Genomic DNA, 18,074 nt, shown 5'->3' on the forward strand with positions numbered 1-18,074 from the left:
ACTTACCTGTGCGCCGCAGAGTAACATCAGCTCCTTCCTATTTACACTAAAGGCCAAAGGGGGTTTGGTTGGGGTTGTGGGGGTTCAGGGGCACCTTGTGGGAAATAAACTGTGGCCTTCAGCATTAATCCCATGGATATAAAAGCAGACTTTGCAGGACAAGACACACTTGTTCTCCATAGAGAGGGGCTTAAAATATAAGGAGTTTTTACCTTTTCCCACCACTGGGGTGATCACCAGGCACACTCCTACTGTGCTACAGAAAAATCAAGGCGTCCCGGGATGGGGGAAGTTCTCCTATAATTATGTGGTTATCTATTTTAGACAGAAAGGTACATTGGACCTTATTCAGTTAGGAGTTCAAAATTTGCTAATCGCAATCTGTCTGATTATGGAATGACTGCGCATGTGCAGTGTTCGTATTGTGCACGTGCGAGTAATAGCGACAGAAAACGCGTACACATCGTGATCGGAATGCAGCCGCTGTTTGACTGACAGGAAGCCGGTGTTTCTGGGTGGAAACCTGCCGTTTTCTGGGTGTGCCTCAAAAAAGGCGTTTTTAAGGAGGACCACTGACATCAGCGATGATCACTTCCAGCCTCTTGTGTCACAAGAATTGTGGATGACCTTGCCTGGCGCAAATAGGAAATAGCTTGGATGTTCCGATAACTGCGTATGGCTTGCGATCAGCCCGCATACTGCAATGCATTTGCAATTTCTGCAATGGGCGTTTTTTCTCTCTTTCTGGGCGGCAACTATTTGGTCGCAGCAACTGCTTTTTAGCAGACACTGCAATCCTTACTGAATGAGGTCCTTTGTGCACTACCTGCCCCATCCTGGCCTGCACTCACATAGGGCTACAATAGTGATCACCAGACAATGGGGGTCATTCTGAGTTGATCGTAGCTGTGCTAAGCACAGGGCTAGTCCGCTCCGCATGTCAGTGCCGCCCCCCCCCCCCCCGCCCCGCACAAATACAAAAGCATTGCACAGCGGCGATGCCTTTGTATTTGAGGAGTAACTCCCGGCCAGCGCAGCTACTGCAGCTGGCCAGGAGTTACTTGTCGCTCCCGCTGGCCGCAGCGGCTACATGACACGTCACGCAGCCGCCGCGGCCCGCCCCCGAACGGTCCGGCCACGCCTGCGATGGCCGGACAGCTCCCCGTAAACGGCGACCTCCCGCATAGGGACCTCCTCTGTCTCAGAGGCGATCGCTGGGCAACCATGACTGCCATGCGCCAGCGCACTGCGGCACCGGCGTATGCGCAGTTCCGACCCGATCGCACGGCTGCAAAGAAGTGCAGTGTGCGATCGGGTCGGAATGACCCCCAATAAGTGAAAGCGCACGCAAAAATAACATTGTCACTGAGTGAGAGAGATTTAAAGGCCAGATCTCCCCCATCCTGTATCAAATTTAAAGAAAAAAGGTCCATCATTTACTGCAGCAGGGTGTCTAGTGTGATAAATAGCAGGCCTTGTGGGGCCACCGAGTGAGCGTTTAAATCAAGATGGCAGACATTGGAAAGTAAATCCGGTCATTTACAGGGGATCAGGATGATAGTTTTACAGTACTATGGTTGACAGTCAATAGATCCACCACTATTGGTCGACATGGACAAAAGGTTGAAATGGCAATGGTCGACATGAGGTTTTTTTTAAAAAAATGTTTTTTTTAATTTTCAACTTTTTCATACTTTACCATTCATGTGGACTATGACTGGGAATAGTGGGGGTAATTCCAAGTTGATCGCAGCAGGAATTTTGTTAGCAGTTGGGCAAAACCATGTGCACTGCAGGGGAGGCAGATATAACATGTGCAGAGAGAGTTATAGGCCCTACACACTGGCTGAGCTGCCCAACGGCGGATACGGCCGACGGGCGACCCGGCGGCGTGGGTGGGGGGGGCAGTGAAGGGGGGAGTGAAGTTTCATTGAAGTGCTGGCAAATATGGACGAGATCGTCCATATTGGCCTGCATGTACAGCCGACGGGGGACCAGCAATGAACGAGCGCGGGGACGAGCATCGTTCATCGCTGGAGCCTCCACACTGCACGATATGAACGTTATCTCGTTCATTAATGAACGAGATCGTTCATATCGTGCAGTCATGTTGGCCAGTGTGTAGGGCCCTTTAGATTTGGGTGGGGTGTGTTCAATCTGCAATCTAATTTGCAGTGTAAAATAAAGCAGCCAGTATTTACCCTGCACAGAAACAATATAACCCACCCAAAGCTAACTCTCTCTGCACATGTTATATCTGCCTCCCCTGCAGTGCACATGGGGGGGTCATTCCGAGTTGATCGCTCGTTGACGATTTTCGCAACAGAGCAATTAAGGCAAAAATGCGCATGGTACGCACTGCGCATGCAGTAAGTATTTTAACACAAAACAAAACATCGTTGAAGTGATCGGAGTGTGATTGACAGGAAGTGGGTGTTTCTAGGCAGAACCTGACCGTTTTCTGGGAGTGTGCGGAAAAACGCAGGAGTGCCAGGATAAAACGCGGGAGTGTCTGGAGAAACAGGGGAGTGGCTGGCCGAACGCAGGGCGTGTTAGTGACGTCAAACCAGGAACAAAACGGGCTGAGCTGATAGCAGTGTAGGAGTAAGTCTCGAGCTACTCAGAAACTGCTAAGAATTTTCTATTCGCAATTCTGCTAATCTTTCGTTCGCTATTCTGCTAACATAAGGTACACTCCCAGAGGGCGGCGGTCTAGCGTGTGCAATGCTGCTAAAAGCAGCTAGCGGGCGAACAACTCGGAATGACCCCCATGGTTTTGCCCAACTGCTAACACAATTCCTGCTGCGATCAACTCAGAATTACCCCCAGTAACCTGTGCTATTTTGGATAAATTCCTTTTTGACGAGTTAGAATTATTCAAAAAGACTAATGGTAAATTCTGAAAATACAGAGTGTTCTTTAAAAGCAACAAGCTATAATTTGTGTGGGTACTGCTTTAAAAATTCAGTGATATTGGAGTGTTATGCTGAGCGCAAACATGAAAAAAAATTGCCTCAGCACAGGGGTGAAAAAAACAGTAGCGAAAGCTTAAGCATTGTGAATCATAAACAAATCAATTTGAGTGGGAGGATTAACTTCACCTGTCACTAATATTAATTTCAATTGTGGTTTTGTTCGCTTTTTTTTTTTTTGTTTCTTTAAAACCAGCATTTGTTATTTTCTAGCGACCTCTAGTGGTAGAAAGAGAACTGACACCATCTAATTAGGTAAATGATATAATAGCATAGAATTTGGCGGTAGATAAGAACCAGTTGGCCCATCTAGTGTGCCTATGGACACGCACTCACTTACACACTAGGGTTAATTTTTGTCGGGCGCCAATTTACCTACCCTATCTATCTATCTATCTATCTATCTATCTATCTATCTATCTATCTATCTATCTATCTATCTATCTATCTATCTATCCTTTCAATTTCGCCTACCTTCCAATGTTTTTCTGTTAGAACAATTGGAGTGGATTAACAATGGTTTGAACCAGATGAATCAGGATATAAGAGAAACAGAGAAGAGAATCTACTATTCATGCCAACTGAGGTTTTATTGGCTCTTTATGTTGTTCAAAAGAGGCATTCTACATATTTTAGTCTAGTGACCTCTGGTGGTGGAAAAATAAATTACGTGCTGATCGGATTAGTGATATATGTAATACTATGTTGTAGTTGTTTTTGTACACTTAGCATTGTTGTACAATAACTTTGTGTATCAGATTATAAATTCTTTTATTATTCTTTATTTATATGGCACTACAAGAGTCTGTAGTGCCTTGCAAAGTTCAGACACAGCATGAACAAAACAAGAAAAAAATGACTTGCAGTATAAAGCATTGCAGAATACAGGAAAGGGTTAGAAACATTGCAGCAGTCATAATACCCAAATTATCAGGAGGGAGGCCGAACCCAAAGGTCTGGAGTTACTGTTGGCAGTGGAGAGTAGATGATGGAATAAATCAGGGAATTAAACGCACATGAGCCCTGCTCATAAAACTTACAATCAAAAGGGGAGTGGGAGACAGGCAGGGGTGACACAGAGGGGAGAGGCAGGGAGCAGTGGCTTAAGAAGAGAGCTGTAAGACTTTGATAAAGAAGTGGATCTTGAGTATACATTTTTGCAGGGAGGTGGAGTGTCTTATAGGTAAAGAAAGAGAGTTCCAGTGGCAGGGAGCAGCACAGAAAAATCTTAGAGGCAGTTGGGAGAAGAAGGGGCATTATGGGTGGAGCGAAGTGGGCGGGCGGATTGTGAAGGGAGATGAGGTCAGAGATGTAAATAAGAGAGGAATGGGTGAGGGCTTTGTAGGCGAGTGTGAGGAGTTTAATTGGGTTCTGAAAGGAAAGGGGAGCTAGGGAGGGGCTTGGAGGAGAGATTCTCAATGCGTTTGGAGGAAGGATGGGTATGAAATCCTGTCTGTCGGGTTGCTGGCAGGCAGGAGACCGACAGTGGCATCCTGCTAGGCTAAATCCTGACATGGGTTGGTAAATTCCCCCTACCCTACCCTACCTGCAGCCTATCCCTAACCCCCCTCCCCGGGAGGTGCCTAAACCTAACCCCCCCTGGTGGTGCGTATCTCTAACTCCCCCCCCCCACTGTACTTTCCCATTCTGCTTTCTGTACGATCGGATTCCGGCGTTGGTGTGCTGTCCCCTATCAGAATTCCAGTGTCGGCCTTCCGTTTTGTGCCGGTATTCCGGCACCGGTATCTTGTGCGCTAGGATCTGGACCATCAGGATATTAACCGCATCGTGATGAGGGTAGATTGATAGACTGGAGTGGGGAGAGGTGGGAAACGGAGACTAGATAGGAGGAGGTTACAGTAGTCTAGAAATGACCAGTGAGAGGATGAGCATCTTAGTTGCCTACCGGGTGCGAGAGGATCTGATCCTGGAGATATTTTTGAGACGGAGACAGCAGGATTGCATCAAGTACTGAATATATGGGAGGGTACATTGGGGCCATTCAGACCCGACCGCTGCTGTGCGTTTTGTGGAGTGCGCCGGTGCCGCAGTGCGCCGGCGCATGGCTGACAGCCGACGGCTGTCGTAGGGTAACGATTGCCTCTGCCTGATTGACCGGCAGAGGCGGTCGCTGGGCAGGAGGGGGTGGAACAGCGCATTAAGCCGCCATTTAGGGGGGCGCGGTCCGGCCAACACAGGCATGGCCGAACCATTGGGTGGGTGGGCCGCAGCCGCTGTGTGAAGTCATGTGCAGCCGCTGCGACCCGGGCAGCGACAAGTAGCTCCCGGCCAGCGCACAGGAGCTGCGCTGGCCGGGAGCTACTCCTGAGGTACAAAAGCATCGCCGCTGTGTGATGTTTTTGTACTTCTGCGGTGGGGGTCGGGCCTGAAATGCGGGGCGGACTAGCCCTGTGCTGGGCTTCCCCCTGTATGTCTGTGCCTGATCGTAGTCCTGCAAAATTTTGCAGGACTACGATCAGGTCTGAAGTAAACCCATTGTGTGCTACCTCCACCATACTGGCCTGCACACACATAGGGGTACAATAGTTTGAAAGAGAGAGGAGACCCCTCTTTCAAAGGATGTGGCCCCTTAATAGTTATTGTCTGGTGATCAGCAATAAAGATCTCCCCTATCCTGTAAAAAACAAAAAAACAAAGTACATCATTTAATGGAGCAGGTTGTCTAGTTTTATAACTAGAAGGCCTTTTTGAGCTACCTATAGTAAGCATTTAAATCAAGGTGGCAAACTTTAGAAAAATAAATCCTTTTCATTTATAGTGTCGATTTTTTTGTCAAGTAATGTAGAATCCTGTTTTTTGCTACTTTGGAAAGGCGGATTGTTGGCAAAACAAGAACTATAAAAAAAGTATTTCTTTATGGTGTTTATAAGACCAAAAAAAACATGTTTATATTTGAGTCACTTCCTTAAATGTTCAACAAAGAAAAAAAAACAACACTTTTTTTTTTTTTTTACTATTTTGGATAAATTCTGTTTGGCGTCTTAGAATGTGCAAAAAGAGTAATGTTGTATTCTGAAATTATTGATTGTTCTAAAAAAAAAAGAACAAAAAAAACAAGCTATAATTTATGTGGATACTGCTTAATAAAAAATAGTGATATTGATGTTGTGGTGTTGTGACGAGGGCAAACATGCAAAAAAAATGGCCTCAGCACAGGGGTGAAAAAACCCCATTCAGTAGCGAAAGGGTTAAACATGACGAATCATCAATAATCCAATTTCAGTGGGTGGATTCAATTCATCTGTCTCTAATATTAATGTCAATTGTAGTTTTGTTGGCTGTTTTTTTTTTTTATGTGGCATTAATGTTATTTTCCAGCGACCTCTAGTGGTAGAATAAAAAAATGACACTATCTAATTAGGTTAATGATATACATAACATATAATTTGATGGCAGGTAAGAAGACTTGGCCCATCTAATCTGCCCATGCACAAGAACACACATATCCCACTAAAAAAACCCGGGTTATTGCTATGAAAATGGTTCACACGGGCAGTGATGTCGAGAGAGGAAGGGGAGAGGGTAAAAATGACCCTACCCAAGTCTGATGGAGGGGCCCAGTGAGGTTCCAGTAGGGCCCCCTCCCCCTCCCCCTCACCTGGCAGCAGCAGCTGCAGCTCTTCTTCTCAACCCAGCACACTCTGCTGTGTACTGGGCTGCAGTGTGGCCATGGAGCTGCTTAAAAGTTAAAATACTATTTTTATTCAGTATTTTTTTTCTAAGGGGACACGACCACACCTCCTGTGATTAGGCCACGCCCCTTGAAAGTACATGGACCCAGCCCGGCTCTAAACTGCCCTGCACACGGGTCCAGTGACCTGGAAATCCAACCTGGTTAGCTTGCAGGGTTGGTCCTGAGAAGGACCCAGGTCGCAGTGCAGTGTAAACGACCTGGCACCTGTTTACAGCATAGGGAGAGCCGGCGCAAGGAAATTATCTTATCCCCAAGCGCTAGCACTGGTCAGATGTGCGGTAAAATGCCAAGTCCAGCCGCCACTCTGAAAGGTATCTATCTTTCCATTTTACCTTCCCAGTGTTATTCTCTGAAAAATTGGGTTATTATAACCAGGTTAATCAGAATATAAGAGACGCAGAGAAGAAAATCTACTATTAATGTCTTTTTGTTGTTCAAAAGAGGCATTCTATATATTATATTCTAGTGACATCTGGTGGTAGAAAAATAAATGACATATTGATCCGATTAATGATATACGTAACGTTGCTGTAGTTATTTTTGTACACTTGCCATTCCTGTACAATAACTTTGTGTATCAGATGATAAATTCTATTAATATTTATTTATATGGCACTACAAGGGTCGGTAGTGCCTTGCAAAGTTCAGACACAGCATGAACAAAACAAGAAAAATTACTTACAGTATAAAGCATTGCAGAATACAGGAAAGGGTTAGAAACATTGCAGCAGTCATAATACCCAAATTATCAGGAGCGAGGCTGAACCCAAAGGTCTGGAGCAGTTGTTGGCTGTGGAGAGTAGATGATGGTATAAATCAGGCAAATAAAAGCACATGAGTGAAGAGGGCCCTGCTCATGAGAGCTTACAATCAAAAGGGGAGTGGGAGACAGGCAGGGGTGACAAAGAGGGGAGAGACAGTTGGAGCAGTGGGTTAGGAAGAGAGCTGTAAGACTTTGATAAAGAAGTGGATCTTGAGAGCCCGTTTAAAATTTTACAGCACGGAAAAAATCTTAGAGGCATTAGTGGGAGGAAGTAATCAGTTGGGAGGATAACTGGCAATCATCGGTGGAGCAAAGTGGGCAGGCGGGATTGTGAAGGGAGATGAGGTCAGAGATGTAAATAAGAGAGGAATGGGTGAGGGCTTTGTAGGTGAGTGCGAGTAGTTTAATTGGGTTCTAAAAGGGAAGGGGAGCTAGGGAAGGGCTTGTAGGACAGATGTAATGCGTTTGGAGAGGAGGATGAGCTGGGCAGCAGCACTGAGGGCAGATTGGTGGGAGACCAGGAGGCCAGACAGGAGAAGGTTACAGTAGTCCAGTCTAGAGGTGACTAGTGAGAAGGTGATGGTTTTAGTTGCCTCCAGTGTGAGAAAGGATCTGATACTGGAGATATTTTTGAGGTGCACTAGGTACTAAGGGGTCTATTTACTAAGCCTTGGATGGAGATAAAGTGGATGGAGATAAAGTACCAGCCAATCAGCTCCTAACTGTCATTTTTCAAACCCAGCCTGTGACATGGAAGTTAGGAGCTGATTGGCTGGTCATTTATCTCCGTCCACTTTATCTCCGTCCACTTTATCTCCATCCAAGGCTTAGTAAATAGACCCCTAAATGTGAGGTTTGAAGGAGATGGAGGAGTCAAGGATAACTCCAAGACAGTACATTTGGGGCTAGAGGAGATGGTGCTGTCAATACAGAATGAATTTAGGGAGGTGAGGTTATTCAGGAGGGTGGGAGGATTATCAGCTTAGACTTAGACATGTTAAGCTAAAGAAAGAGCTGGGACATCAAGGAGGAAATAGCAGAGAGACAGCTGGAGATACAAGTGAAGAGAGTGGGGGAATGGTCATGGGAGGAGCGGTAGGTCTGAGTGTCCTCAGCATAGAGATGATATTGGTGTCCAAAGGAACTGATGAGCTCATCTGTGTATAAAGGAAGAATAGAAAAGGTCCAAGAACAGAACCTTGGGGAACACCTACTGGTCGCGGAAGTGAAGGTGAAGTGGACGCATGAGAGAAGACAGAATGTAAAGTCAGAGAGATAGGACAGCCAGGAGAGGGCTGTATCACACAGTCCAAGAGAGTCATGGATTTGCAGGAGGAGAGAGATCAAGGAGAATGAGCAAAGAGTAGTTGGCTTGGATTTGGCAGCAAAAAGGTCATTGCTGACCTTAGTGAGGGTAGTTTCTATGAAGCGGATAGGATGGAAGCCAGACTGAAATGGGTCAAGCAGGGAGTAGGAGGAAAGAAATGTGGTAAAGTGGTTGTAGATAATCTGCTCACAGACTTTGGAGGCAAAGGGGAGTAGAAAGATTAGGCAATAATTAGAGAAAGTGTCAGGATCAAGGGTGGGTTTCCTAAGAATGGGGGAGATAAGGGCATGTTTGAATGCAGATGGGACAGTGTCTGATGAGAGGGAGAGATAGACAAGATGGGAACAAGGCAATGGGAGAGAGGGAGCTGAGGAGGCGAGAGGGGATAGGCTCCATGGGAGGTGGAAGGGGGCAAGGATCAGATTAGGGCCATGACTTTATCTCCAGATACTGGGGAGAAGGAAGTCAGAGTTGGTATAATATATAGGGAATGGGGATAGGCAGACTGGGACATGAGAGGATGGGATGATGATGGTCTGGTGCAGTGGTGGATTTTACCTATGGGCTGCAGGTCTGCAGCCCCCCCCCATGTAAATCCCCCACCTCAGCTCATGTCAGTGAGCCAGTGAGTCTGTCCTGCTGTTATCAGGCAGTGCACCAAACCCAAACCTGTTTCTGTGATATGACGTTATCACCGTACACCCCGACAAGTTGGAAATTAGTTTCAGCTGCCAATATGCCCTTTAGATGCAGATATCTGATTACACTACACACCTCAATGTGTAGTGTAATGGGGCACAGGGGGTTTCAATTTCAGTTTCAGAATTAAAAAAAAACCCTACTCACTAGGAGTATAGGGTTCCTGAGGTCTGGAGGCAGCGGCAGGCAGCAGCACTGGAATTCGGAGGCTGCAGGACAGCACTCCACTCTCCCCTTAAGATGATCCTGTCGTCAGGCAGTGTGGCTTCGGTGTTCCCTGACGGGTTGGCATAGTGACCTCAGAGGGAACTCCAGTGGTGTGATCTCTGCAGCACAACTTCCGTCCAGCCTGTGAGAAAGGAGGCAGTCGGGTGGAGCAAAGGACGAGGAGTCCCATACCGGAATAAGAGGTTTTGCCAATCTGTCTATTGTATATGGGAATTCAGAGGATTTTTAATAATTGAGTAATGGTTGCAGATGCTCCCAATGTTTTTGGGACAGAATCCCAGGATGACATGGCAAAGGTCGACACATGAAACGGTCAATATGAGATTTTTGAATTTTTTTTTCTACTTTTTCCTACTTTATGATCCATATGGACTACGATTGGGAATAGTAACCGTGCAAAGTGAGCCATGGGAGGGGACACGGTGCACTAATTGGGGTCGCCAGTCATTTTACGAAGAAAATGACACCATTAAAAACACAACAACTCATGTCGACCTTTGTCTATGTTGACCAAATTACAGTGTCGACCTATTTCAGGTGTGGACCTATGTAGTTACTGTCGACCCAACGATCCACACCTGCCGGATCGGAGCTGAGCCATCTTACACCTGATGTTAGGACAGTATGACTGATATGAGACGCAGTGTAATGACCATGAGGGGAAGCCGCGGTCTACCTTCTGTGGCCTGGCGGGAAATTAGAATGAAATAGAGAACATTACACGCGTGAGAGGTCTTGCTACGGGATCCGATCTGAAGATCGACAGTGTCTAGGTCGACCACTATAGGTCGACAGTCACTAGGTCAACATGGATGGAAGTTCGACTGGGTTTCTAGGTCGACATGTGCTAGGTCGACAGGACTAAAGGTCGACATGAGTTTTCAAATTTTTTTTGGGGGGATTTTTTCATACTTAACGATCCACGTGAACTACGATTAGAACGGTAAAGTGTGCCGAGCGAAGCAGTAGCGGAGTGAAGGCACCATGGCCGAAACATGGCGAGCGAAGCGGTGCACTAATTTGGGATCCTGGTCACTTTACGAAGAAAGCGACACACACACAAAAAAAAATCCTCATGTTGACCTTTAGACCTGTCGACCTAGCACATGTCGACCTAGAAACCCTGTCGACCTTCCATCCATGTCGACCTAGTGACTGTCAACCTAAACATTGTCGACCTAGACACTGTCGATTTGATGAACCACACCCCTTGCTACCTTACTTTTATTGAACCATCCTTGTATATTAACTTCTAGTGCCCTCTAGTGGTCTAAAAATAAATGATGCTCTCATCAGATTAATTATAGTTGTAGTTATTTTCACTTAGCATTGTTGTGCAATTACTATCTATCTATCTATCTATCTATCTATCTATCTATCTATCTATCTATCTATCTATCTATCTATCTATCTATCTATCTATCTATCTATCTATCTATCTATCTATTTCACAATCCGAATGTTACATTTATAGAACAACTGGAGCGTATTGACAAGGGTTTGAACCAGATAAATCAGGATATGAGAGAAGCAGAGAAGAACCTAACTGATATGGGGAAATGCTGTGGACTGTGTTCCTGTGACAGGTAACTGTCCATGTCTGATACGTACTTTTCACATGGTGGGTCAGGCCGTTTATAGGTTCTCTTCCTTCATTTAGATATATTTTTGCCCCCCCCCTGCCCACCTGTTTCTGACCTTCCCCTCTGCAATGTTCATTAATGTTACTCCTTTCTTATTTTGCACTTTTCTTACTATGCGAATGGAGAACAGTCCAGTGCCGGACTGGCCCACAGCAGTACAGGGGAAACTCCAATCCCTGTCCCATTATATTATCATCTTTTAAACAATGGGCCTGATTCATGTTTGCAAGTAAAGCAAAAAAAGCATGCAACTGTCTTCAACAAACCATGTTGCCATGTAAGGGGAGCAAATACATTTATATTGTTTCTGTGCAGGGTAAATACTGGCTGCTTTTGCATGTTTCCCACAAATGTTAGGCAGCTTTATTTTTACACTGTAGTTGAGAATTAAATTTGAACATACCCCACCCAAATGTAACTCTCTCTGCACATGTTACATCTGCCCCACCTGCAGTGCAACATGGTTTTGCCCAGGTTCTCACTTTTTGTCTTTACTTACAAACATGTATCAGGCCCACTGTACGCAAATATATCTTGTTTCTTTAACAATGAAAATATATAGACCTTCCTGTTTGTTACAACTCACTGATTACTCTCTTATACATGCGTGTGTGTTGCACATTCTCTCCCCCACCACACGCCGTTCCCTTCTTTCATCCTTCCACTTTTTGGTGCACACACCTTCCCCAGACTGGTCAACAGTTCAACCTACAGAGTGTCCTGGGGCAAATCTAATGATGACGTTGTCTCTGCTCAGCCTTCTCATGTTGCTGATGAGAGAGAGCGAATGAGGATGAGTGGAAGTTACATAAGAAGGTAAAATGTCCTGGAAACAAATACTCACTCGTTATGTCCATCCCGCTCACGGTCTCTTTATTTCTGTAGTGCCAAACTCATCTCATGCTGCTGCCATCACCAGGGCTGCCACCAGGGGGGGACTGCCAGGATTCCAGTCCCGTGCCCTAGCCACCACCACCACCACTTTCATCCAGCTTATTCATACACTGTCACACTTATCCTTCCAAGTATCTATCTGGCATGCTAAGGTCAAATCCCACTTCCCAAACACACTGGTGGCCTTTTCCTGCAGGGTGACCAAGGATTCTCGTGAGGATGAAATGGAGGAAAATTTAAATCAAGTTGGGAGCATTCTGGGCAATCTCCGCAGCATGGCTCTGGATGTCGGGAATGAAATCGATATCCAGAATAAACAAGTGGAGAAAATCATGGAGAAGGTGAGCAAGGGACGCCAGGGGGAGAAGGAGACACAGCACTCGTAGCGTAATATCAGGATTGGCATATAATGGGACAGCTGAAAAAGGGAGCAAGAGATGGGGGCAGGAAAATTTAGGGAATTATAAAACAAACTGCTATTTTTCCTGATGGGAAAAACTAAATGTATCGTATTTACCTTAACAATAGATCTAATAAAGTATAAAAATGACAATTATAATACATACATAGGAATCTTTCCTGTCTGACATAAATGAAATAACATCTTGACTTCAATCTCTGTCTCCATTGACAACTGTACTGTATTCAGTGGGAGGTTCCTCTAAATGTGCCCAGTACTATACATATTTTTAGCCTGTTATTAATGCATACTGAAAAACAACGGGGTTTACTTACAAACCCAACCCTGTGCTTCGGATTGCGTTCATGCACGATATTTAAAAGGATAATGCTTTTACTTGCTGTGTATTGCTAAAAAAAACATTGCCCTTTTAAATATGGGACATACACAAGCTTTGGCTTTTACAACCACGGTGCTTTGTAAATAAACCCCATTGTCCAATTGGTTTTCAGTTTGCATTAATAACGTTGTCTTCTCTATTCCAGGTTGTTGTGAATGAAGATCGAATACAAGATGCTAACACTAAAGCCAAGAAGATTCTTAAGAGTGTCTAAGACCTTCCCCTTAAAGAAAGCTTGCCCTCTATATTCTGCAATCACCCTGTGATATCCTGTATCCATGCAGCTCTTCCTGTATGAATATCTTGAGGAAGAAAGGATGAAATGCTGTTATCACGTTATTCATCATCTCCAGTTGTGCACAAACAAATGAATCTTGTTCAGTTTCGCATTACGCACCAACCCAGCAGTGTCAGCTGTAGGGAAACCCACAACTCTTCTGTGCCAAACTAACAAACCCTTTAGCTGTGTACTAAACGACGCTGCCATTGTCTTCCCAGCTCCAGTAACAGGTGACGTATTTGGTAAATGAATGCCAGCTGTGGGCACGCTTACTTCTTTCCAGCATTAGGTTTGCAAGTTTTTAATAAAAATCAAGCCAATCCTATTGTACTCAATGCACAGTGGGCCTAATTCGGATCCCGTCGGATCTGTGGTATATAACGCAAATTCACCGGAACTGTACTGTGTCGTTGGATGCACTACGGCTGCAGACGTCAAGAGACTGACCGTGAGCTCCTGTTTGGTGGAGTGCTGAGGTCAGGATCTCCGTCAGAATATTGAGATTTCCTGACCACTTTGTATGAGCTGCGGCAGCTGGCTAGAGTGACCCCATTGGAAATGCAGCTGGCCAATGGTGTCGCAGGTGATCCGATGCTGTGCCCTAGGATGCAGTATGGATCACTAATGCATGCAGGTGGCATCTACTTATACCAGACGCCTCCTGCTGCATTCCCATATTAGTGCATCACTGCTGCCACCTAAATACACATCTAAGTTAGGCCCAGTGCACCCACTTAATAATGCCATCCTCCATTACCCAAGGTATATCCTCTGCCCTAAATGCCCTAGATTCTAATATTTCTCACCCTCATTATAATGCCCCTTCACTATACAGGTTGAGTATCCCATATCCAAATATCCGATATACAGAATATTCCGAAATACGGACTGTTTTGAGCGAGAGTGATATAGTGAAACTTTTGTTTTCTGATGGCTCAATGTACACAAACTTTGTTTAATACACACAGTTATTAAAAATATTGTATTAAATGACCTTCAGGCTGTGTTTATAAGGTGTATATGAAACATAAATGAATTGTGTGAATGTAGACACACTTTGTTTAATGCCCAAAGTTATAAAAAATTTTGGCTAAAATTATCTTCCGACTGTGTGTAAAAAGGTGGGTCTGGGACTCAGGGTCGACAGCACAAAGGTCGACACACTTTAGGTCGACACCAATTGGTCGACACACATTAGGTCGACAGGGTCAAAAGGTCGACAGGAACAAGGTCGACATGGAACAAGGTCGACATGAGTTTTTTTATGTTTTTTTGGTGTCGTTTTCTTCGTAGAGTGACCGGGAACCCGAATTAGTGCACCGCGTCCCCTCGCATGGCTCGCTTCGCTCGCCATGCTTCGGGCATGGTGCCTTCGCTCCGCTACCGCTTCGCTCGGCACACTTTACCGTTCCAATCGTAGTCCACGTGGATCGTTAAGTATGAAAAGGTTCAAAAAAAGAAAAAAATCATGAAAAACTCATGTCGACCTTTTTCCATGTCGACCTTGTTCCTGTCGACCTTTTGACCCTGTCGCCCTAATGTGTGTCGACCAATTGGTGTCGACCTAAAGTGTGTCGACCTTTGTGCTGTCGACCTGGAGTCCGGATACCGTATAAGGTGTATATGTAACATAAATGTATTCTGTGCTTAGACTTGGGTCCCATCACCATGATATCTCATTATGGTATGCAATCATTCCAAAATACGGAAAAATCCGATATCCAAAATACCTCTGGTCCCAAGCATTTTGGATAAGGGATACTCAACCTGTACTTTATTTTTGTATTGAAGTCCATTATTTTTGTGAAGTGCAGTACTACCTTTCAGCCTCCAGATGTCACTGTTTTTAATGTCCTTTGATTACACACTGCTTTCACCTGTATGGAGTTTCCTCTTGACGCTGAAGTCCGGTCACATCTGGTCCACAACTATGAATTTTGTTGCTTGTGCCTTGTGTAGGGGTGGGAGGTGTTGGATGGTGTATTTTATTGTCTAATTTGATGCAGGTAATAATGCTGATTGTAAGTTGTAAGCAAAGTAACAGAGCAAGTAATATATATATACTGTATATCAATAGGTAGTCAGCGGCACTCCACTTATAAATAGAATGAATTCAATAAAAATAGCTGGTGCCCTGTCTATTGTCTCAGCACTGGCGTCTGGACAAAATACATGTAAGGACAGATGAAAAGAAAATGTTTGGTGAATAACATTGAAACGTTGACTATTGGATGTGCTGTCTGATTTCTTCTTGCCGTGAGTGCCGCCGCCAACCTCTTACACATTATCTATCTATCTATCTATCTATCTATCTATCTATCTATCTATCTATCTATCTATCTATCTATCTATCTATCTATCTATCTGTGTGTATGGGATCCGGTCAGGATCCCAGTGGTTGGGATCCTGGCAAACAAGCATCTGCCGGGATGGTAAGCCATGCTGGGGGGTTTAGGCTGTGGGGAGAGGGGGTTAGGTTGGCACCAACGGGGAGGGTTAGGGTGCATAGGGGGTGGGGCAGGGTTAGGGTTGAGCTGGGGGGGAGGGGTTATGTTTAGGTTGTGAAGAGGGGGATATGTTTAGGCAGCACCAGGGAGGGTTAATGGTTAGGCTGTTGGGGTGGGAGGGTTAGGTTTAGGCTGCAGGAAGGAGGGGTTATGTTTAGGCTGTGAAGAGGGGGGGTTATGTTTAGGCTGTGGGGAGAGGGGGTTAGGTTCAGGCACCACTGGGGAGGGTTAGGTTTAGGCTGTTGGGGTGGGAGGGTTAGGTTTAGGCTGCGGGGGAGGGGTTATGTTTAGGCTGTGAAGAGGGGGGTTAGGTTTAGGCTGTGGGGAAGGGGGTTAGGTTTAGGCACTGCCGGGGAGGGTTAGGGATAGGCTGTTGGGGTGGGAGGGTTAGGGTAAGGCTACAGGGGAGGGGGTTAAGGCTGCAGGGAGGAGGGGTTATGTTTAGGCTCTGGGGAGAGGGGGTTAGGTTTAGGCACCACTGGGGAGGGGTTATGTTTGGCTGTAAATGGGGGGGGGGGGGGTTATGTTTAGGATGTGAAGACGGAGGTTAGGTTTAGGCTGTGGGGAAGGGGGTTAGGTTTAGGCACCGCCGAAGAGGGTTAGGGTTAGGCTGTTGGGGTGGGAGGGTTAGGTTAAGGCTGCGGGGGAGGGGGTTAGGTATAGGCTGTTGGGAAGAGTGGTTATGTTTGGGCTGTGGGGAGAGGGGGTTAGGTTTAGTCAACCCCGGGGAGGGTTAGGCTGCATAGGGGGTGGGCGGGGCAAGGTTAGGGTTGAGCTGGAGGGGGGGGGGGAGGGTTAGGTTTATGCTGCGGTAATGGGGGATAGGTTTAGACACCACAGGGCAGGGTTAGGTCTACAATGCTAGAAGGGAGGCTTACGGGGCATTGGGGGAAGGATAGTTTCATAGAGAAGAACCATATGTTCCTTTATATAAATAAAAATATATATACAGCAGTGGTCACACCCCCATATCGGTATACATACCCTCGTGGTGCTGGTCACACCCCGTGCAGTGGAATGCAGTCGGCCTATCAGAAATTTCAGCTCCAGGCCCACGAGGACCTTAATCTGGCACTGGGTGCGTGCTTTTCATGTGTGCTTGGTAATTGCATTAGCATACCCTGAAATAGGGCTGCTTTTGGTGGCATGAAGATCTGTGGCTTCCTCCCTGTACGTCTGGTCTCTGTAACATGTAAGTGCAGCTGTATGGACTGTTGATGTGGTCTGGTGAGTAATGTCCACGGTTAAATGTCTCAATTATTTCAGTCTCCAGTACTAGGAGCCTGGATGTATACATTAAATGTCCTGTCTGAAGGTAAAGAAATGGGTCATGCTGGACGGTCAGTGAACTGAATTATCAGTCTTTTAAAAGAGAAGGGAAATCATGCAGTGAGGCAGCTAACAGGAGTACTTAGTGGTATATCTATAATGGGTGCATCTTGCACACAGGCTCCTGGGACCAGGGGCCCCACACCGCATACCCTGCACCTATGTCCCACCTTTCTGGATTCCTGTATCAGCACTGCACAAATCCTCAGGAAAATGGAATGCCATTATCCCAAATACTGCACATGCACAGTAGACTCAATGTACCACAGTCTACAAACCTGCGCCAGTGGCCAGAGAGCAGGGGGCTTGGTCTACATGGAGTTTGCACATGTGCCCCTTCCTATCTTAATTCGCCCCTGTACATAGTCATCTCCTCGCTAGAACAGCGGTCGCCAACCCGTCACTCGCAAATGACGGGTAGCTTGCAGCCGCAACCCTGGGTGGCTCCGGGCTGGGTCTGCAATTGACTTCCCCTGGCTGATCCATAGCGATCCTCCATCGATGAGGAGATAGACGCTATAGCTACCCGGAACTCAGCGTTGGCGCTCCCGGTACTTCCATTGCAACCCTGTAACGAGCATTACACCCCTGGCAACAAGACCCCTGACAACAAGCGCGACATGCAGATCACTGCACCCCTGGCAACGAGCCTGACATGCAGAGCCCTGGCAACAAGCATGACATGCAAGAGCATTACACCCCTGACAACGATCATGACACGCAGAGCATTAGACCCCTGTAATGAGCATTACACCCCTGGCAACAAGCATGACATGCAGAGCATTACACCGCTGTAATGAGCATTACACCCCTGGCAACAAGACCCCTGACAACAAGCATGACACGCAGAGCATTACACTTCTGGCAATGAGCATGACACGCAGATCATTACACCCCTGGCAACAAGCATTACACGC

General features: G+C 46.0%; 1 protein-coding gene across 3 annotated transcripts in view; it reads left to right on the forward strand.

The window, feature by feature from the left end:
* The window catches only part of LOC134949422 (synaptosomal-associated protein 25-like), a 32,650-nt gene extending 18,180 nt beyond the window's left edge, over positions 1-14,470 (forward strand). For 2 of the 3 annotated variants that reach the window (XM_063937980.1, XM_063937981.1), the window contains exons 5-8: positions 11,179-11,290; positions 12,038-12,163; positions 12,438-12,582; positions 13,187-14,470. In XM_063937980.1, coding sequence (XP_063794050.1) covers positions 11,179-11,290; positions 12,038-12,163; positions 12,438-12,582; positions 13,187-13,255 — 452 coding nt within the window. In that variant the 3' untranslated portion in view covers positions 13,256-14,470. The remainder of the gene's footprint in view (positions 1-11,178; positions 11,291-12,037; positions 12,164-12,437; positions 12,583-13,186) is intronic. The other variant, XM_063937982.1, reaches the window with a different exon arrangement.
* The last annotated feature ends 3,604 nt before the right edge of the window (positions 14,471-18,074 follow it).

The sequence above is a fragment of the Pseudophryne corroboree genome, chromosome 8, assembly GCF_028390025.1.
Source record: "Pseudophryne corroboree isolate aPseCor3 chromosome 8, aPseCor3.hap2, whole genome shotgun sequence".
Taxonomy (NCBI): Eukaryota; Metazoa; Chordata; class Amphibia; order Anura; family Myobatrachidae; genus Pseudophryne; species Pseudophryne corroboree.